The 23,611-nt window shown below is 45.8% G+C and overlaps 1 protein-coding gene across 7 annotated transcripts in view; it reads right to left on the bottom strand.

Annotated features, from left to right (window-relative positions):
• Positions 1-263: 263 nt before the first annotated feature.
• Positions 264-23,611, bottom strand: part of fgfr3 (fibroblast growth factor receptor 3) — a 301,397-nt gene continuing 278,049 nt past the window's right edge. For 6 of the 7 annotated variants that reach the window (XM_045723813.2, XM_045723812.2, XM_045723816.2 and 3 more), the window contains 3 exons: positions 12,758-12,895; positions 7,604-7,709; positions 264-3,435 (listed from right to left, as the gene is read on the bottom strand). In XM_045723813.2, the coding sequence (XP_045579769.2) occupies positions 3,289-3,435; positions 7,604-7,709; positions 12,758-12,895 (391 nt within the window). In that variant the 3' untranslated portion in view covers positions 264-3,288. Of the gene's footprint in view, positions 3,436-7,603; positions 7,710-8,413; positions 8,529-12,757; positions 12,896-23,611 lie in introns of those variants that run through there. The other variant, XM_082955832.1, reaches the window with a different exon arrangement.

Genomic DNA, 23,611 nt, shown 5'->3' with positions numbered 1-23,611 from the left:
GCCTCTATATAGCAGTATATAACAAGTATAACAGTATAAGAGATTGAAGAATATCTTGGATGAAGAAGACTACTTATAGAACTAGCATGGTAAAACATAATCTTGTACTTAATCTTGTAACATAAATCTTGTAACATAAATAGTAGTAAAGTACATTTTACATTTAGCTATAATGTTACTGAAACCTTCTCAGGTGAGTCCTGTGAATCACTGCTTTGATTTAGTAAAAGTCAACTTTGCAACCAAGGTACGACTCAATAATGTTTCACTCCTTAGATTTACATTTAATCAAACTCAGTTTCTTTGACCTGCTCTGCTCATTAAAATTGCTTTCAATTTTCATACATTCTTTTTTTTTTTTTACTGTAAACAAAACAAGATGGATGAAAAACAAGAGAAATAAAATCTGCCAGTTGTGAAAATAACATTGTTCTGCTGTAAAATAAGTTACAGAAAAATAAATAAAACATCTTTGCTTACAGTACTAAATCCTGAACAAGATTGTTCTAACTTATGAACTACATGTTAAGTCTATAAATATCTTTACAAATATACATGTTAATAATTCAAATAAACCTTTTGTATCACTTTAAATTATTACATGATCATGACAGTGTTTTCCAGATTGCAATGCTTTGATTTTAAAACAATACTTTAGAAGAAACAAATCTAATTTTAAGTACATGGCTGTTGACAGCAATATGATACATATTTGCATTTATATATTTACAATGAAAACTGTTTAAAGATACATAGAAACACCCCCAAATTATATTTCCCTCCTGTTGAAGGGTCTGACTGCTGCTTGGTTCCCATCAGAGAGACTGGTTCTATATTTCCCTCCTGTTGAAGGGTCTGACTGCAGCTTGGTTCCCATCAGAGAGACTGGTTCTATATTTCCCTCCTGTTGAAGGGTCTGACTGCAGCTTGGTTCCCATCAGAGAGACTGGTTCTATATTTCCCTCCTGTTGAAGGGTCTGACTGCAGCTTGGTTCCCATCAGAGAGACTGGTTCTATATTTCCCTCCTGTTGAAGGGTCTGACTGCAGCTTGGTTCCCATCAGAGAGACTGGTTCTATATTTCCCTCCTGTTGAAGGGTCTGACTGCAGCTTGGTTCCCATCAGAGAGACTGGTTCTATATTTCCCTCCTGTTGAAGGGTCTGACTGCAGCTTGGTTCCCATCAGAGAGACTGGTTCTATATTTCCCTCCTGTTGAAGGGTCTGACTGCAGCTTGGTTCCCATCAGAGAGACTGGTTCTATATTTCCCTCCTGTTGAAGGGTCTGACTGCAGCTTGGTTCCCATCAGAGAGACTGGTTCTATATTTCCCTCCTGTTGAAGGGTCTGACTGCAGCTTGGTTCCCATCAGAGAGACTGGTTCTATATTTCCCTCCTGTTGAAGGGTCTGACTGCAGCTTGGTTCCCATCAGAGAGACTGGTTCTATATTTCCCTCCTGTTGAAGGGTCTGACTGCAGCTTGGTTCCCATCAGAGAGACTGGTTCTATATTTCCCTCCTGTTGAAGGGTCTGACTGCAGCTTGGTTCCCATCAGAGAGACTGGTTCTATATTTCCCTCCTGTTGAAGGGTCTGACTGCAGCTTGGTTCCCATCAGAGAGACTGGTTCTATATTTCCCTCCTGTTGAAGGGTCTGACTGCAGCTTGGTTCCCATCAGAGAGACTGGTTCTATATTTCCCTCCTGTTGAAGGGTCTGACTGCAGCTTGGTTCCCATCAGAGTTTCAAACGGCAGAGACTGGTTCAGATTGCTGTATTGTAGTCCCATTGTGAAATACTTGTGCTGCGTGATGGTTGAGATGATTCAACAGCGGTGAAGGTGAGGGATCTTGGAGTAAAGCACTAACTGTTAATGAACCAGTCACATCATGTTGTTGATTCTGGCTCTGCTGGTATGCTGCACATTTGCAAAAACGAGTTCCCGCGTACTCCATACTCTGTCGTTCACAGAGCTCCACTGAGGAGAGGTAAAGAGACCCAGCCTCCCTGGCAATGACGTTATAGATACCCAGCCTCCCTGGCCAATGGCGTTATAGATATCCAGCCTCCCTGGCCAATGGCGTTATAGATACCCAGCCTCCCTAGCCAATGGCGTTATAGATACCCAGCCTCCCTAGCCAATGGCGTTATAGATACCCTGCCTCCCTGGCCAATGGCGATATAGATTCCCTGCTTTCGTGGCCAATGGCGTTATAGATACCATGCCTCCCTGGCCAATGGCGTTATAGATACCCTGCTTTATTTTTGCCAATGGCATTTTAGATACCCAGCCTCCCTGGCCAATGGCGTTATAGATACCCTGCCTCCCTGGCCAATGGCGTTATAGATTCCCTGCTTTAGTGGCCAATGGCGTTATAGGCACCCTGCCTCCCTGGCCAATGGCGTTATAGATACCCTGCCTCCCTAGCCAATGGCGTTATAGATACCCTGCCTCCCTGGCCAATGGCGTTATAGATACCCTGCCTCCCTGGCCAATGGCGTTATAGATACCCTGCCTCCCTAGCCAATGGCGTTATAGATACCCTGCCTCCCTAGCCAATGGCGTTTTAGATACCCTACCTCCCTAGCCAATGGCGTTATGGATACCCTGCCTCCCTAGCCAATGGCGTTTTAGATACCCTACCTTCCTAGCCAATGGCGTTATGGATACCCTACCTCCCTAGCCAATGGCGTTATGGATACCCTGCCTCCCTAGCCAATGGCGTTATAGATACTCTGCCTCCCAAGCCAATGGCGTTATGGATACCCTACCTCCCTGGTTAATGGTGCACATGTCCTTGTGTCAATCTCCTCCCAGTCCTGTAGGTTAGCGTTAGGTTCCTGTAGGCACTGAATGGTTTGACCTTTCGGATTGTCAATAACTAAAGACAGGCCAAGTACAAAAAAATATACATTTTCATTTGTAAGAAAAAAAAGGTTTTTGGCGGCAAAAAATTGTCCAACCTTCAATGGAAAGAATCTTTAAAAATGTGTCCATTTGAGGATGTATTGCATGCATTGTTCTCTTTCCCATATCTAGAGGAGGTTCAAAGTATGACGCTGAGAGGTGTCTCGGGGGAGTCCCCCCCCCGATTGTCCCCCTCCCCAGATGTCTTTGGGGGATCAGCCCCACCTATAGATATATGTCCTGATTGCCATGTAGGTCTGCAGCAGTTTGACAAGGTTACTCCCCCCTCATTTTGGGGAGGCAGGGTTGGTCAGGGAGGGGGTCGTGGGGAGGCAGGGATTGGTCAGGGAGGGGTTAATGGGGAGGCAGGGTTGGTCAGGGAGGGGTTCATGGGGAGGCAGGGTTGGTCAGGGAAGGGGTCGCGGGGAGGGGGTCATGGGAGAACACAGAGTCATCTCCTGAGGAACAGGTGCTGCTGGAGTCTTGGCAGGTTGGAGAGTACTGCTCAAACGGGACAGACAGGTCCAGGTACTCCTGTTGTAACACAACACACAGTGTTAGAACAGACAGGTCCAGGTACAAACGCTTTTTTAACTATCCTTGTGGGGACCAAACAATTGATTCCAATTCAAAATCCTGGTGTTAGTAATCTGGGGTTAGGGTTAGAAAGTGATCTGAGATTACAGTTAGATAGTAATATGGTAGTTAGTAATCTGGGATTGGTAATCTGGGGTTAGGGTTAGAAAGTGATCTGGGGTTAGTATTCTGGGGTTACAGTTAGACAGTACTCTGGGTTTAGTAATCTGGGATTATTAATCTGGGGTTAAGGTTAGAAAGTGATCTGAGGTTACAGTTAGACAGTAATATGGTGTTAGTCATCTGGGATTAGTCATCTGGGATTAGGGTTAGAAAGTGATCTGAGGTTAGTATTCTGGGGTTATAGGTAGACAGTAATCTGGGGTTAGGGCTAGACAGTTATATGGGGTTAAAGTTATTGGGTTTATACAGTGAGGGAAAAAAGTATTTGATCCCCTGCTGATTTTGTACGTTTGCCCACCGACAAAGAAATTATCAGTCTATAATTTTAATGGTAGGTTCATTTGAACAGTGAGAGACAGAATAACAACAACAAAATCCAGAAAAACGCATCTCAAAAATGTTAGAAATTGATTTGCATTTTAATGAGGAAAATAAGTATTTGACCCCCTCTCAATCAGAAAGATTTCTGGCTCCCAGGTGTCTTTTATACAGGTAACGAGCTGAGATTAGGAGCACACTCTTAAAGGGAGTGCTCCTAATCTCAGCTTGTTACCTGTATAAAAGACACCTGTCCACAGAAGCAATCAATCAATCAGATTCCAAACTCTCCACCATGGCCAAGACCAAAGAGCTCTCCAAGGATGTCAGAGACAAGATTGTAGACCTACACAAGGCTGGAATGGGCTATAAGACCATCGCCAAGCAGCTTGGTGAGAAGGTGACAACAGTTGGTGCGATTATTCGCAAATGGAAGAAACACAAAAGAACTGTCAATCTCCCTCGGCCTGGGGCTCCATGCAAGATCTCACCTCGTGGAGTGAGGAATCAGCCCAGAACTACACGGGAGGATCTTGTCAATGATCTCAAGGCAGCTGGGACCATAGTCACCTAGAAAACAATTGGTAACACACTACGCCATGAAGGACTGAAATCCTGCAGCGCCCGCAAGGTCCCCCTGCTCAAGAAAGCACATATACATGCCCGTCTGAAGTTTGCCAATGAACATCTGAATGATTCAGAGGACAACTGGGTGAAAGTGTTGTGGTCAGATGAGACCAAAATGGAGCTCTTTGGCATCAACTCAACTCGCCGTGTTTGGAGGAGGAGGAATGCTGCCTATGACCCCAAGAACACCATCCCCACCGTCAAACATGGAGGTGGAAACATTATGCTTTGGGGATGTTGTTCTACTAAGGGGACAGGACAACTTCACCGCATCAAAGGGACAATGTATGGGGCCATGTACCGTCAAATCTTGGGTGAGAACCTCCTTCCCTCAGCCAGGGCATTGAAAATGGGTCGTGGATGGGTATTCCAGCATGCCAATGACCCAAAACACACGGCCAAGGCAACAAAGGAGTGGCTCAAGAAGAAGCACATTAAGGTCCTGGAGTGGCCTAGCCAGTCTCCAGACCTTAATCCCATAGAAAATCTGTGGAGGGAGCTGAAGGTTCGAGTTGCCAAACGTCAGCCTCGAAACCTTAATGACTTGGAGAAGATCTGCAAAGAGGAGTGGGACAAAATCCCTCCTGAGATGTGTGCAAACCTGGTGGCCAACTACAAGAAACGTCTGACCTCTGTGATTACCAACAAGGGTTTTGCCACCAAGTACTAAGTCATGTTTTGCAGAGCGGTCAAATACTTATTTCCCTCATTAAAATGCAAATCATTATAACATTTTTGACATGCGTTTTTCTGGATTTTTGTTGTTGTTATTCTGTCTCTCACTGTTCAAATAAACCTACCATTAAAATTATAGACTGATCAGCAGGGGATCAAATACTGTTTTCCCTCACTGTAGTTGTCACTTAAACATAACCATAACCTTAACCTTGACCCAAATCCTAACTATTAACCCTAAACCTAACCCCTATCTGGGGATAGTAATCTGGGGTTAGGGTTTGACAATATAACTGTTAGACAGTAATCTAGGGTTAGGGTTAGACAGTAATCTGGGGTTAGGGTTAGACAGTAATCTGGGGATAGTAATCTGGGGTTAGGGTTAGACAGTAATCTGGGGTTAGGGTTAGACAGTAATCTGGGGTTAGTAATCTGGGGTTAGGGTTAGACAGTAATCTGGGGTTAGGGTTAGACAGTAATCTGGGGTTAGGGTTAGACAGTAATCTGGGGTTAGTAATCTGGAGTTAGGGTTAGACAGTAATCTGGGGTTAGTAATCTGGGGTTAGGGTTAGACAGTAATCTGGGGTTAGTAATCTGGGGTTAGGGTTAGACAGTAATCTGGGGTTAGGGTTAGACAGTAATCTGGGGTTAGGGTTAGACAGTAATCTGGGGTTAGTAATCTGGGTTTAGGGTTAGACAGTAATCTGGGGATAGGGTTAGACAGTAATCTGGGGTTAGTAATCTGGGGTTAGGGTTAGACAGTCATCTGGGGTTAGGGTTAGACAGTAATCTGGGGTTAGTAATCTGGGGTTAGGGTTAGACAGTAATCTGGGGTTAGGGTTAGACAGTAATCTGGGGTTAGTAATCTGGGGTTAGGGTTAGACAGTAATCTTGGGATAGGGTTAGACAGTAATCATCTGGGGTTAGGGTTAGACAGTAATCTGGGGTTAGTAATCTGGGGTTAGGGTTAGACAGTCATCTGGGGTTAGTAATCTGGGGTTAGGGTTAGACAGTAATCTGGGGTTAGGGTTAGACAATAATCTGGGGTTAGGGTTAGACAGTAATCTTGGGTTAGTAATCTGGGGTTAGGGTTAGACAGTAATCTGGGGATAGGGTTAGACAGTAATCTGGGGTTAGGGTTAGACAGTAATCTGGAGTTAGTAATCTGGGGTTAGGATTAGACAGTAATCTGGGTTTAGGGTTAGACAGTAATCTGGGGTTAGGGTTAGACAGTAATCTGGGGTTAGTAATCTGGGGTAAGGGTTAGACAGTAATCTGGGGTTAGTAATCTGGGGTTAGGGTTAGACAGTAATCTGGGGTTAGTAATCTGGGGTTAGGGTTAGACAGTAATCTGGGGATAGGGTTAGACAGTAATCTGGGGATAGGGTTAGACCGTAATCTGGGGTTAGTAATCTGGGGTTAGGGTTAGACAGTAATCTGGGGTTAGTAATCTGGGGTTAGGGTTAGACAGTAATCTGGGGTTAGGGTTAGACAATAATATGGGGTTAGTAATCTGGGGTTAGGGTTAGACAGTAATCTGGGGTTAGGGTTAGACAGTAATCTGGGGTTAGGGTTAGACAGTAATCTGGGGTTAGTAATCTGGGGTTAGGGTTAGACAGTAATCTGGGGTTAGTAATCTGGGGTTAGGGTTAGACAGTAATCTGGGGTTAGTAATCTGGGGTTAGGGTTAGACAGTAATCTTGGGTTAGTAATCTGGGGTTAGGGTTAGACAGTAATCTGGGGTTAGGGTTAGACAGTAATCTGGGGTTAGTAATCTGGGGTTAGGGTTAGACAGTAATCTGGGGTTAGGGTTAGACAGTAATCTGGGGATAGGGTTAGACAGTAATCTGGGGATAGGGTTAGACAGTAATCTGGGGTTAGGGTTAGACAGTAATCTGGGGTTAGTAATCTGGGGTTAGGGTTAGACAGTAATCTGGGGTTAGTAATCTGGGGTTAGGGTTAGACAGTAATCTGGGGTTAGTAATCTGGGGTTTGGGTTAGACAGAAATCTTGGGTTAGTAATCTGGGGTTAGGGTTAGACAGTAATCTGGGGTTAGGGTTAGACAGTAATCTGGGGTTAGTAATCTGGGGTTTAGGGTTAGACAGTAATCTGGGGTTAGGGTTAGACAGTAATCTGGGGTTAGGGTTAGACAGTAATCTGGGGATAGGGTTAGACAGTAATCTGGGGATAGGGTTAGACAGTAATCTGGGGATAGGGTTAGACAGTAATCTGGGGTTAGGGTTAGACAGTAATCTGGGGATAGGGTTAGACAGTAATCTGGGTTAGACAGTTATAGTTATTGGGTTTATAGTTGTGACTTACGTCCGTGGAGGTCATGGATAGAACCCTGTCATGGTCTTCCACCAGTTGCCTGAAGGTAGGCCTCTGAGACGGAACAGCATGCCAGCACTCCCTCATGATCATATACCTACAGAGATACACAACAGTTACAATACAACACTTCCTCATGATTATATATCTACAGAGACACACAACAGTTACAATACAACACAGTCCATACAGGCCACACACAACAGTTACAATATAAAACTCCCTCATGATCATATATCTACAGAGACACACAACAGTTACAATACAACACAGTCCATACAGGCCACACACAACAGTTACAATACAACACTCCCTCATGATCATATACCTACAGAGACACACAACAGTTACAATACAACACTCCCTCATGATCATATATCTACAGAGATACACAACAGTTACAATACAACACTCCCTCATGATCATATATCTACAGAGACACACAACAGTTACAATACAACACTCATGATCATATACCTACAGAGACACACAACAGTTACAATACAACACTCCCTCATGATTATATATCTACAGAGACACAACAGTTACAATACAACACAGTCCATACAGGCCACACACAACAGTTACAATACAACACTCCCTCGTGATCATATATCTACAGAGACACACAACAATTACAATACAACACTCCCTCGTGGTCATATATCTACAGAGACACACAACAGGTACAATACAGCACTCCCTCGTGATCATATATCTACAGAGACACAACAGTTACAATACAGCACTCCCTCGTGATCATATATCTACAGAGACACAACAGTTACAATACAGCACTCCCTCGTGATCATATATCTACAGAGACACAACAGTTACAATACAACACTCCCTTGTGATTATATACCTACAGAGACACACAACAGTTACAATACAGCACTCCCTCATGATCATATACCTACAGAGACACACAACAGTTACAATACAGCACTCCCTCATGATCATATATCTACAGAGACACACAACAGTTACAATACAGCACTCCCTCATGATCATATATCTACAGAGATACACAACAGCTACAATACAACACAGTCCATACAGTCCACACCAACAGTTACAATACAACACAGTCCATACAGGCCACACTAACAGTTACAATACAACACAGTCCATACAGGCCACACAACAGTTACAATACAACACAGACCATACAGGCCACACAACAGTTACAATACAACACAGTCCATACAGGCCACACCAACAGCTACAATACAACACAGTCCATACAGGCCACACCAACAGTTACAATACAACACAGTCCATACAGTCCACACCAACAGTTACAATACAACACAGTCCATACCAACAGTTACAATACAACACAGTCCATACAGTCCACACCAACAGTTACAATACAACACAGTCCATACAGGCCACACACAACCCTCACTGTATGACATATTGTACACCATACATTAAACTCAAAGTGCCTATAAAGGTTATACATGTAACAGGTTAGTTATGTTTCCACTTGCCACTAAATAAATGTGTACTTAATGTTCATGTATACTAATTGGTTGGTTTAATTCAGATGTCAATAAGGTGTTATGTCATTGGCTACACTTGCAGATAAGAGGAGATCGTGAACGTTAAGTCGTCCCAGTCTGCTATTGAGATGCAAACGGTAGGTCATGTTCTGAAATACTATATTGTATTTTCATATGTACAATGTGTACGAGTTCACTGTGTACATTTCCTGATGTAAACACACCCACCGGTCAGTTTATTAGGTACACCACCCCGTTCACGCAAATGGATCGCTCCTACAGACAGTGAGTCAAGTGGCCGTTGCATGCTATATGAAGCAGGCAGACAGGCACTGAGGCATTCAGTTACTGTTCAACTGAACGTTAGAATGGGCAGAACGAGTGACCTAAGCAACGAGTGACCTAAGCAACGAGTGACCTATGCAACGAGTGACCTAAGCAACGAGTGACCTAAGCAACGAGTGACCTAGGCAACGAGTGACCTAAGCAACGAGTGACCTAGGCAACGAGTGACCTAAGCAACGAGTGACCTAGGCAACGAGTGACCTAAGCAACGAGTGACCTAGGCAACGAGTAACCTAAGCAACTTTGAGCGTTGTATGATCGTCGGTTCCAGTGTCTCAGAAACAGCCTCCTGGGCTTTTCACTCGCGACAGCGTTTAGGGTTATCAGAGAACGGTGCGACAAACAAAACACATCGAGTCAACGGCAGTCCTGTGGGGGAAAACAGCTCGATGATGAAAGGTCAAAGGAGAAGGGCAAGAATCGTGCAAGCTAATAGACGGGCCCCAAACACACAAATAACGGCAGTGATGTGCAGAACTGCATCTGGGAACGCACCACTCGTCGGTCCTTGTCACGGATTGGCTATTGCAGCAGACGACCACGCCGTGTTCCTATCAGCTAAACACAAGAGGAAGTGGCTCCAGTGGGCAGGCATGAGATCACCAACACTGGACAACTGAGGAGTGGAAAAATATCGCCTGGTCCGACGAATCCAGGTTCCTGTTGCGTCATGGTGATGACAGAGGCAGGATGTGCCGTAGGCAGCATGAGTCCATGGACCCATCCTGCCTGGGTAATGTTTCCCTGGCACATGTTAGGTCCCTTGATAACAATTGAGCAAACGTTTACGACACTTTGTAGAATCCATGCCTTGAATTCGGGCTGTTCTGGAGCTGAAGGGGGGTTGTACATAATAAATTGGCCACTGAGTGTATACGTATGTGTGTGGTACTTGTTAGATATTGTGGGCTTCTTGTGATGTGTTTTTGTATGTATGATTGCTGTACAAGTGAGTGAGCTAGCATTCTCTAAATGTAATGTATGTTATTGCTGTACAAGTGAGTTAGCTAGCATTCTCTAAATGTAATGAATGTTATTGCTGTACAAGTGAGTTAGCTAGCATTCTCTAAATGTAATGTATGTTATTGTTGTATAAGTGAGTTAGCTAGCATGCGCTATATATAATGGCCACATTAGCTAATACACTGTTGTTGTTACAGATTCATGCTATTGACAGCCATCAACATCACTGAGCCATCAACATCACTGAGCCATCAACATCACTGAGCCCTGCACATCTATATAAGAGTGGCAGGTAGCCTAACGGTTAGAGCGTTGGGCCAGTGAAACCAAAAGTGAAAAATCTGTCGACGTGCCCTTGAGCAAGGCACTTAACCCTAACCTATCTAGTGTATGTGACAATAAAACATATATTAGTGGAGGCTGGTGAGAGGAGCTATAGGAGGACGGGCTCATTGTTATGGCTGAAATGAATTACATGGAACATATCAAACATATAGAAACCACATGTTCCATTTATCCCATTTCAGTCATTACAATGAGCCTGTCCTCCTATAGCTCGGCCCACCAGCCTCCTATGACATGTGCAGTATCAGTCAAAAGTTTGGACACACCTACTCATTCAAGTGTTTTATTTATTTTCACTATTTTCTACATTAAAGAATAATAGTAAAGACATCAAAACTATGAAATAACACATATGGAATCTTGTAGTAACCAAAAAAGTGTTAGATTCTTCAAAGTAGCCACCCTTTGCCTTGATGACAGCTTTGCACACTCTTGGCATTCTCTCAACCAGATTCACCTGGAATGCTTTTCCAACAATCTTGAAGGAGTTCCCACATATGCTGAATACTTGTTGGCTGATTTTCCTTCACTCTTCGATCCAACTCATCCCAAACCATCTCAATTGGGTTGAGGTCGGGTGATTGTGGAGGCCAGGTCATCTGATGCAGCACTCCATCACTCTCCTTCTTGGTCAAATAGCCCTTACACAGCCTAGAGGTGTGTTGGGTCATTGTCTTGTTGAAAAACAAATGATAGTCCCACTAAGCGCAAACCAGATGGGATGGCATATCGCTGCAGAATGCTGTGGTAGCCATGCTGGTTAAGTGTACCTTGAATTCTAAATAAATCACAGACAGTGTCACCAGCAAAACATCCCCACAACATCACACCTCCTCCTCCATGCTTCACGGTGGGAACCACACATGCAGAGATCATCCGTTCACCTACTCTGTGTCTCACAAAGACACAGCGGTTGGAACTAAAAATCTCAAATTTGGACTCATCAGACCAAAGGACAGATTTCCACCGGTCTAATGTCCATTGCTTGTGTTTCTTGGCCCAAGCAAGTCTCTTCTTATTATTGGTGTCTTTTAGTAGTGGTTTCTTTGCAGCCTGATTCACGCAGTCTCCTCTGAACAGTTGATGTTGAGATGTGTCTGTTACTTGAAATCTGTGAAGCATTTATTTGGGCTGCAAATTGAGGTGCATTTAACTCTAATGAACTTATCCTCTGCAGCAGAGGTAACTCTGGGTCTTCCTTTCCTGTGGTGGTCCTCATGAGAGCCAGTTTCATCATAGCATTTCATGGTTTTTGCGACTGCACTTGAAGAAACTTTCAAAGTTCTTGAAATTTTCCGGATTGACTGACCTTCATGTCTTAAAGTAATGACGGACTGTCATTTCTCTTTGCTTATTTGAGCTGTTCTTGCCATAATATGGACTTGGTATTTTACCAAATAGGGCAATCTTCTGTATACCACCCCTACCTTGTCACAACACAACTGATTGGCGCAAACGCATAAAGAATGAAAGAAATTCCACAAATTAACTTTTAATAAGGCACACCTGTTAATTGAAATGCATTCCAGGTGACTACCTCATGAAGCTGGTTGAGAGAATTCCAAGAGTGTGCAAAGCTGTCATCAAGGCAAATGGTTGTTACTTTGAAGAATCTCAAATATAAAATATATTTTGACTTATTTAACACTTTTTGTGTTACTACATGATTGCAACTTTTGACTGGTACTATATATGTATTTATTTGTACATTGTTTTTGCTGTTTCCTATCTACTGTCAGGTATTTACACATTGTATTTAGTCATATTTTTGTTATTGTGATCAATGATGATAAAAGACCAAGTCCGATTTTAATATGCAAGTGATTCATGCTATCGACAGCCATCAACATTATTGAGCCTTGCTCATCTATTGAGCTGTTTTCTATCTATTGTCAGAAAAGAAACTACCGGTCAACTGGAATCCCTTTCTATATTACACAACACAAGAGAGATTAAACATTAATGTTACATTAACATGACCTACAGTTCATGTGTGCAGTTGGCAGGTTTGTCCATGCGGTGGCCCTCCTTCAGCAGTTTGAACAGCTCCTCTACAGGGATGCCGGGGTACGGGGACCCTCCCAGGGTAAAGATCTCCCAGAGCAGCACCCCATACGACCACCTGGAGAGAGGGGAGGCATCACAGATTAGAGGTCAGAGAGCACTGAAATAGTAACATTGTTCAGCTGTCGTCTTGACTTTATATCTTATTAAATACATCCCTCCAAACAAGCCTTAACTCTACATACTGGTAAGTGTATCGTTGTATCAGTAAATTCTCATCATGATTGATGTACCCGCACTAAGGACTATTCAACACTGGTCCGACCAATCGGATTCCACGCTTCAAGATTGTTTTGATCACGCGGACTGGGACATGTAGCCTCAGAGAATAATATTGGCGTATACGCTGATTCAGTGAGTGAGTTTATAAGGAAGTGTATTGGAGATGTTGTTCCCACTGTGACTATTAAAACCTACCCTAACCAGAAACCGTGGATTGACGGCAGCATTCACACAAAACTGAAAGCGCGAACCACCGCATTTAACCATGGCACGGTGACTGGGAATATGGTTGAATACAAACAGAGTAGTTCTTCCCTCCACAACGCAATCAAACAGGCAAAACATCAGTACAGAGACAAAGAGGAGTCGCAATTCAACGGCTCAGACACTAGAAGTATTGACTATTACTGTAACCCGGCCCTACTACTGTATACAGGGCTGTTACTGTAACCCAGCCCTACTACTGTATACAGGGCTATTACTGTAACCCGGCCCTACTACTGTATACAGGGCTATTACTGTAACCCAGCCCTACTACTGTATACAGGGCTATTACTGTAACCCGGCCCTACTACTGTATACAGGGCTATTACTGTAACCCAGCCCTACTACTGTATACAGGGCTATTACTGTAACCCGGCCCTACTACTGTATACAGGGCTGTTACTGTAACCCAGCCCTACTACTGTATACAGGGCTATTACTGTAACCCGGCCCAACTACTGTATACAGGGCTGTTACTGTAACCCAGCCCTACTACTGTATACAGGGCTATTACTGTAAACCAGCCCTACTACTGTATACAGGGCTATTACTGTAACCCGGCCCTACTACTGTAGACAGGGCTATTACTGTAACCCAGCCCTACTACTGTATACAGGGCTATTACTGTAACCCGGCCCTACTACTGTATACAGGGCTATTACTGTAACCCGGCCCTACTACTGTATACAGGGCTATTACTGTAACCCAGCTCTACTACTGTATACAGGGCTATTACTGTAACCCAGCCCTACTACTGTATACAGGGCTATTACTGTAACCCAGCCCTACTACTGTATACAGGGCTATTACTGTAACCCAGCCCTAATACTGTATACAGGGCTATTACTGTAACCCAGCCCTACTAATGTATACAGGGCTATTACTGTAACCCAGCCCTACTACTGTATACAGGGCTATTACTGTAACCCAGACCTACTACTGTATACAGGGCTATTACTGTAACCCAGCCCTACTGTAGCAGGGACACATTCATTCCAAGTCTACACTTTTTAGAAAAAAGTTACTATCTAGAACCTAAAAGGAAGAAGAAGAAACGGTAACTGAATGACAAAGTGCCCCCTTTGAGAGACTAGTTAAGGATCATATCACCTCCATCTTACCCAACACCCCCCTATCCTTCCTGGACAATAGGAACACCTACGTGAGAATGCTGGTCCCTTGACTACAGCTCATTGACAACGCCATAGTGCCCTCCAAGTGCATCAGTAACCTCAAGGTCCTGGGTCTGAACCCATCTCTGTGCAACTGGGTCCTAGACTTCCTGATGGGCTGACCTCAGATGGGCAAGGAAGGCAACAACACCTCCTCCACACTGATCCACTCAACAGCCCGCTCCTGTAAACCTTGTATATAGCCATGTTATTATGACTCTTTATTTTTATTCATTATTCACTGTGTCACTATTTAATTTGTATTCATTTTGTTACCTTTAACTCTGCATTGTTGGAAAAGTAAGTAAGCATTTCACTGTTAGTCTACAACTGTTGTTTACCAAGCTGGTGACAAATAAAATTTGATTTGATTTAAGTACGTGGACACGCATGTCTCCAACTCAATCTTCAAGTTTGCAGACAACACAACAGTGGTATGCCTGCTTACCAACAACGATGAGACAGCCTACAGGGAGGAGGTGAGGGCCCTGGCGGAGTGGTGCCAGGGAAATAACCTCTCTCTCAACGTCAACAAAAAGAAGGAGCTGAACGTGGACTACAGGAGACAGCAGAGAAAGCACGGCCCCATCCACATCAACAAGGCCGCAGTGGAGAGGGTCAAAAGTTTAAAGTTCCTTGGCTTCCATCTCCAGGCCATCAGACTGTTAAACAGTCCACCACCAGCTGGCCTCCACCCAGTACCCTGCCCTGAACATTAGTCACTGTTACTAGCCGGCTACCACCCTGTACTCTACCCTGTACCTTAGAGACTGCTGCCCTATGTACATAGAGTTATTGAACACTAATCACTCGAATAATGTTTACACACTGTTGTAACCATTTTATATGTACGGTACCAGTCAAAAGTTTGGAAACACCTATTCATTCCAGGGTTTTTCTTTAGTTTTTACTATTTTTTACATTGTGGAATATTAGTGAAGACATTAAAACTATGAAATAACACATATGGAATAATGTAGTAACCAAAGAAGTGCTAAATGAATCAAAATATATTTTATATTTGAGATTCTTCAAAGTCGCCATCCTTCGTCTTGATGACAGCTTTGCACACTCTTGGAATTCTCTCAACCAGCTTCACCTGGAATGCTTTTCCAACAATCTTGAAGGAGTTCCCACATATGCTGAGCAATTATTTTCCTTCACTCTGCGGTCCAACTCATCCTAAACCATCTCAATTTGGTTGAGGTCAGGGGATTGAGGAAGCCAGGTCATTTTATGCAGCACTTCATCACTCTCCTTCTTGTTCTATTAACCCTTACACAGCCTGGAGGTGTGTTGGGTCATTGTCCTGTTGAAAAACAAATGATAGTCCCACTAAGCGCAAACCAGATGGGATGACGTATCGCTGCAGAATGCTGTGGTAGCCATGCTGGTTAAGTGTGTCTTGAATTCTAAATAAATCACAGACAGGGTCACCAGCAAAGCACCCCCACAACATCACACCTCCTCCTCCATGCTTCACGGTGGGAACCACACATGCAGAGATCATCTGTTCACCTACGCTGCGTCTAACAAAGACACGGCGGTTGGAACTAAAAATCTCAAATTTGGACTCATCAGACCAAAGGACAGATTTCCACCGGTCTAATGTCCATTGCTTGTGTTTCTTGGCCAAAGCAAGTCTCTTCTTTTTATTGGTGTCTTTTAGTAGTGGTTTCTTTGCAGGCTGATTCACGCAGTCTCCTCTGAAAAGTTGATGTTGAGATGTGTCTGTTACTTGAACTCTGTGAAGCATTTATTTGGGCTGCAATCTGAGGCTGGTAACTCTAATGACCTTATCCTTTGCAACAGAGGTAACTCTGGGTCTTCCTTTCCTGTGGCAGGAAGTACCAGTGACTCACTCAATACGGAAGTGGTCAGATGACGCGGATGCTACATTACAGGACTATTTTGCTAGCACAGACTGGAATATGTTCCGGGATTCATCCAATGGCATTGAGGAGTATACGACCTCAGCCTACCAGACGAGCTAAATGTATTTTATGCTTGCTTTGAGGCAAGCAACACTGAAGCATGCATGAGCGCACCAGCTGTTCCGGACGACTGTGTGATGACGCACTCCGTAGCCGATGTGAGCAAGACCTTTAAACAGGACAACATTCACAAAGCCGCACGGGGCAAGACGGATTACCAGGAAGTGTACTCAAAGCATTCGTGGACCAACTGGCAAGTGTCTTCACTTCTGTAATACCTTCACGTTTCAAACAGACCCCCATAGTCCCTGTGCTCAAGAAAGCGAAGGTAACCTGCCTAAATGATGGCTTTCAAAGGCTGGTAATGGCTCACATCAACACATCATGCCGGAAACTCTAGACCCACTCCAATTCGCATACTGCCCCAACAGATCCACAGATGATGCAATCTCTATTGCACTCCACACTGCCCTTTCCCACCTGGACTAAAGGAACACCTATGTGAGAATGCTGTTCATTGACTACAGCTCAGCGTTCAACACCGTAGTGCCCACAAAGGTCATCACTAAGCTAAGGACCCTGGGACTAAACACCTCTTGTATATAGATCCTGGCCTTCCTGACGGGCCGCCCCCGGGTGGTAAGGATAGGCAACAACACATCTGCCACACTGATCCTCAACATTGGCGCCCCTCAGGCGTGTGTACTTAGACCCCTTCTGTACTTCCTGTTCACCCACGACTGTGTGGCCAAACATGACTCCAACACCATCATTAAGTTTGCTGACAACACAACAGTGGTAGGCCTGATCACTGACAATGATGAGACAGCCTATAGGGAGGAGGTCAGAGACCTGGCAGTGTGGTGCCAGGACAACAACCTCTCCCTCAATGTAAACAAGAAAAAGGAGCTGATCGTGGGCTACAGGAAAAGCGGGCTGAACAGGCCCACATTGACATCGACAGGGCTGTAGTGGGGTGGGTCGAAAGTTTCAAGTTCCTTGGTGTCCACATCACCAACGAACTATCATGATCCAAATACACCAAGACAATCGTGAAGAGGCCACGACAAAACCTTTTCCCCCTCAGGAGACTGAAAAGATTTGGCACAAGAAGTTCTACAGCAGCACCATCGAGAGCATCCTGACCGGTTGCATCAACTGCTCGGAATCTGACCGTAAGGCGCAAGAGAGGGTAGTGTGCACAGCCCAGTACATCACCGGGGCCAATCTTCCTGCCATCCAGGATGTATATAATAGACGGTGTCAGAGGAAAGCCCAGAAAATCGTCAGAGGCTCCAGTCACCCAAGTCAAAGACTGTTTTCTCTGCTACGGCACGGCAAGCTGTACCGGAGCGCCAAGTCTAGGACCAAAAGGCTGCTTATCAGCTTCTACCCCCAAGCCATAAGACTGCTGGAAAATTAATCAAATGGCCACCGGACTATTTACAATGACACCCCCCATCCCTCCATTTGTTTTTACACTGCTGCTACTCTCTGTTTATTATCTATGCATAATCACTTCATCCCTACCTACATGTACAAATTACCTCAACTAACCTTTACCCCCATACACTGACTCTGTACCGGTACCCCCTGTATATAGCCTCCACATTGACTCGGTACCGGAACCCCCTGTATATAGCCTCCACATTGACTCTGTACCGGTACCCCCTGTATATAGCCTCCAAATTGACTCTGTACCGAAACCCCCTGTATATAGCCTCCACATTGACTCTGTACCGGTACCCCCTGTATATAGCCTCCACACTGACTCTGTACCGGTACCCCCTGTATATAGCCTCCACACTGACTCTGTACCGGTACCCCCTGTATATAGCCTCCACATTGACTCTGTACCGGTACCCCCTGTATATAGTCTCCACATTGACTCTGTACCGGTACCCCCTGTATATAGCCTCCACATTGACTCTGTACCGGTACCCCCAGTATATAGCCTCCACATTGACTCTGTACCGGTACCCCCTGTATATAGCCTCCACATTGACTCTGTACCGGTACCCCCTGTATATAGCCTCCACATTGACTCTGTACCGGTACCCCCTGTATATAATCTCCACATTGACTCTGTACCGGTACCCCCTGTATATAGCCTCCACATTGACTCTGTACCGGTACCCCCTGTATATAGCCTCCACATTGACTCTGTACCGAAACCCCCTGTATATAGCCTCCACATTGACTCTGTACCGGTACCTCCCTGTGTATAGCCTCCACACTGACTCTGTACCGGTACCCCCTGTATATAGCCTCCACATTGACTCTGTACCGATACCCCCTGTATATAGTCTCCACTTTGACTCTGTACCGGTACCCCCTGTATATAGCCTCCACATTGACTCTGTACTGGTACCCCTTGTATATAGCCTCCACATTGACTCTGTACCGGTACCCCCTGTATATAGCCTCCACATTGACTCGGTACCGGAACCCCCTGTATATAGCCTCCACACTGACTCTGTACCGGTACCCCCTGTATATAGCCTCCAAATTGACTCTGTACCGAAACCCCTTGTATATAGCCTCCACATTGACTCTGTACCGGTACCCCCTGTATATAGCCTCCACACTGACTCTGTACCGGTACCCCCTGTATATAGCCTCCACACTGACTCTGTACCGGTACCCCCTGTATATAGCCTCCACATTGACTCTGTACCGGTACCCCCTGTATATAGCATCCACACTGACTCTGTACCGGTACCCCCTGTATATAGCCTCCACACTGACTCTGTACCGGTACCCCCTGTATATAGCCTCCACATTGACTCTGTACCGGTACCCCCTGTATATAGTCTCCACACTGACTCTGTACCGGTACCCCCTGTATATAGCCTCCAAATTGACTCTGTACCGAAACCCCCTGTATATAGCCTCCACATTGACTCTGTACCGGTACCCCCTGTATATAGCCTCCACACTGACTCTGTACCGGTACCCCCTGTATATAGCCTCCACACTGACTCTGTACCGGTACCCCCTGTATATAGCCTCCACATTGACTCTGTACCGGTACCCCCTGTATATAGCCTCCACATTGACTCTGTACCGGTACCCCCTGTATATAGCCTCCACATTGACTCTGTACCGGTACCCCCTGTATATAGCCTCCACATTGACTCTGTACCGGTACCCCCTGTATATAGCCTCCACACTGACTCTGTACCGGTACCCCCTGTATATAGCCTCCACATTGACTCTGTACCGGTACCCCCTGTATATAGTCTCCACATTGACTCTGTACCGGTACCCCCTGTATATAGCCTCCACATTGACACTGTACCGGTACCCCCAGTATATAGTCTCCACATTGACTCTGTACCGGTACCCCCTGTATATAGCCTCCAAATTGACTCTGTACCGATACCCCCTGTATATAGTCTCCACTTTGACTCTGTACCGGTACCCCCTGTATATAGCCTTCACATTGACTCTGTACTGGTACCCCTTGTATATAGCCTCCACATTGACTCTGTACCGGTACCCCCTGTATATAGCCTCCACATTGACTCGGTACCGGAACCCCCTGTATATAGCCTCCACACTGACTCTGTACCGGTAACCCCTGTATATAGCCTCCAAATTGACTCTGTACCGAAACCCCCTGTATATAGCCTCCACATTGACTCTGTACCGGTACCCCCTGTATATAGCCTCCACATTGACTCTGTACCGGTACCCCCTGTATATAGCCTCCACATTGACTCGGTACCGGAACCCCCTGTATATAGCCTCCACACTGACTCTGTACCGGTACCCCCTGTATATAGCCTCCACATTGACTCTGTACCGGTACCCCCAGTATATAGCCTCCACATTGACTCTGTACCGGTACCCCCTGTATATAGCCTCCACATTGACTCTGTACCGGTACCCCCTGTATATAGCCTCCACATTGACTCTGTACCGGTACCCCCTGTATATAATCTCCACATTGACTCTGTACCGGTACCCCCTGTATATAGCCTCCACATTGACTCTGTACCGGTACCCCCTGTATATAGCCTCCACATTGACTCTGTACCGGTACCCCCTGTATATAGCCTCCACATTGACTCTGTACCGAAACCCCCTGTATATAGCCTCCACATTGACTCTGTACCGGTACCTCCCTGTATATAGCCTCCACACTGACTCTGTACCGGTACCCCCTGTATATAGCCTCCACATTGACTCTGTACCGGTACCCCCTGTATATAGTCTCCACATTGACTCTGTACCGGTACCCCCTGTATATAGCCTCCACATTGACTCTGTACCGGTACCCCCAGTATATCGTCTCCACATTGACTCTGTACCGGTACCCCCTGTATATAGCCTCCACATTGACTCTGTACCGATACCCCCTGTATATAGTCTCCACTTTGACTCTGTACCGGTACCCCCTGTATATAGCCTCCACATTGACTCTGTACTGGTACCCCTTGTATATAGCCTCCACATTGACTCTGTACCGGTACCCCCTGTATATAGCCTCCACATTGACTCGGTACCGGAACCCCCTGTATATAGCCTCCACACTGACTCTGTACCCGTACCCCCTGTATATAGCCTCCAAATTGACTCTGTACCGAAACCCCCTGTATATAGCCTCCACATTGACTCTGTACCGGTACCCCCTGTATATAGCCTCCACATTGACTCTGTACCGGTACCCCCTGTATATAGCCTCCACACTGACTCTGTACCGGTACCCCCTGTATATAGCCTCCACATTGACTCTGTACCGGTACCCCCTGTATATAGTCTCCACACTGACTCTGTACCGGTACCCCCAGTATATAGTCTCCACATTGACTCTGTACCGGTACCCCCTGTATATAGCCTCCAAATTGACTCTGTACCGATACCCCCTGTATATAGTCTCCACTTTGACTCTGTACCGGTACCCCCTGTATATAGCCTTCACATTGACTCTGTACTGGTACCCCTTGTATATAGCCTCCACATTGACTCTGTACCGGTACCCCCTGTATATAGCCTCCACATTGACTCGGTACCGGAACCCCCTGTATATAGCCTCCACACTGACTCTGTACCGGTAACCCCTGTATATAGCCTCCAAATTGACTCTGTACCGAAACCCCCTGTATATAGCCTCCACATTGACTCTGTACCGGTACCCCCTGTATATAGCCTCCACATTGACTCTGTACCGGTACCCCCTGTATATAGCCTCCACATTGACTCGGTACCGGAACCCCCTGTATATAGCCTCCACACTGACTCTGTACCGGTACCCCCTGTATATAGCCTCCACATTGACTCTGTACCGGTACCCCCAGTATATAGCCTCCACATTGACTCTGTACCGGTACCCCCTGTATATAGCCTCCACATTGACTCTGTACCGGTACCCCCTGTATATAGCCTCCACATTGACTCTGTACCGGTACCCCCTGTATATAATCTCCACATTGACTCTGTACCGGTACCCCCTGTATATAGCCTCCACATTGACTCTGTACCGGTACCCCCTGTATATAGCCTCCACATTGACTCTGTACCGGTACCCCCTGTATATAGCCTCCACATTGACTCTGTACCGAAACCCCCTGTATATAGCCTCCACATTGACTCTGTACCGGTACCTCCCTGTATATAGCCTCCACACTGACTCTGTACCGGTACCCCCTGTATATAGCCTCCACATTGACTCTGTACCGATACCCCCTGTATATAGTCTCCACTTTGACTCTGTACCGGTACCCCCTGTATATAGCCTCCACATTGACTCTGTACTGGTACCCCTTGTATATAGCCTCCACATTGACTCTGTACCGGTACCCCCTGTATATAGCCTCCACATTGACTCGGTACCGGAACCCCCTGTATATAGCCTCCACACTGACTCTGTACCGGTACCCCCTGTATATAGCCTCCAAATTGACTCTGTACCGAAACCCCCTGTATATAGCCTCCACATTGACTCTGTACCGGTACCCCCTGTATATAGCCTCCACACTGACTCTGTACCGGTACCCCCTGTATATAGCCTCCACACTGACTCTGCACCGGTACCCCCTGTATATAGCCTCCACATTGACTCTGTACCGGTACCCCCTGTATATAGTCTCCACATTGACTCTGTACCGGTACCCCCTGTATATAGCCTCCAAATTGACTCTGTACCGGTACCCCCTGTATATAGCCTCCACATTGACTCTGTACCGGTACCCCCTGTATATAGCCTCCACATTGACTCTGTACCGGTACCCCCTGTATATAGCCTCCACACTGACTCTGTACCGGTACCCCCTGTATATAGCCTCCACATTGACTCTGTACCGGTACCCCCTGTATATAGTCTCCACATTGACTCTGTACCGGTACCCCCTGTATATAGCCTCCACATTGACTCTGTACCGGTACCCCCTGTATATAGCCTCCACATTGACTCTGTACCGAAACCCCCTGTATATAGCCTCCACATTGACTCTGTACCGGTACCTCCCTGTGTATAGCCTCCACACTGACTCTGTACCGGTACCCCCTGTATATAGCCTCCACATTGACTCTGTACCGATACCCCCTGTATATAGTCTCCACTTTGACTCTGTACCGGTACCCCCTGTATATAGCCTCCACATTGACTCTGTACTGGTACCCCTTGTATATAGCCTCCACATTGACTCTGTACCGGTACCCCCTGTATATAGCCTCCACATTGACTCGGTACCGGAACCCCCTGTATATAGCCTCCACACTGACTCTGTACCGGTACCCCCTGTATATAGCCTCCAAATTGACTCTGTACCGAAACCCCTTGTATATAGCCTCCACATTGACTCTGTACCGGTACCCCCTGTATATAGCCTCCACACTGACTCTGTACCGGTACCCCCTGTATATAGCCTCCACACTGACTCTGTACCGGTACCCCCTGTATATAGCCTCCACATTGACTCTGTACCGGTACCCCCTGTATATAGCATCCACACTGACTCTGTACCGGTACCCCCTGTATATAGCCTCCACACTGACTCTGTACCGGTACCCCCTGTATATAGCCTCCACATTGACTCTGTACCGGTACCCCCTGTATATAGTCTCCACACTGACTCTGTACCGGTACCCCCTGTATATAGCCTCCAAATTGACTCTGTACCGAAACCCCCTGTATATAGCCTCCACATTGACTCTGTACCGGTACCCCCTGTATAT

This window comes from Salmo salar, chromosome 09 (genome assembly GCF_965601325.2).
Source record: "Salmo salar chromosome 09, fSalSal1, whole genome shotgun sequence".
NCBI lineage: Eukaryota > Metazoa > Chordata > Actinopteri > Salmoniformes > Salmonidae > Salmo > Salmo salar.
Note: the sequence above shows the minus strand (reverse complement) of the source record. Positions and strands in the feature narration are given on the sequence as shown.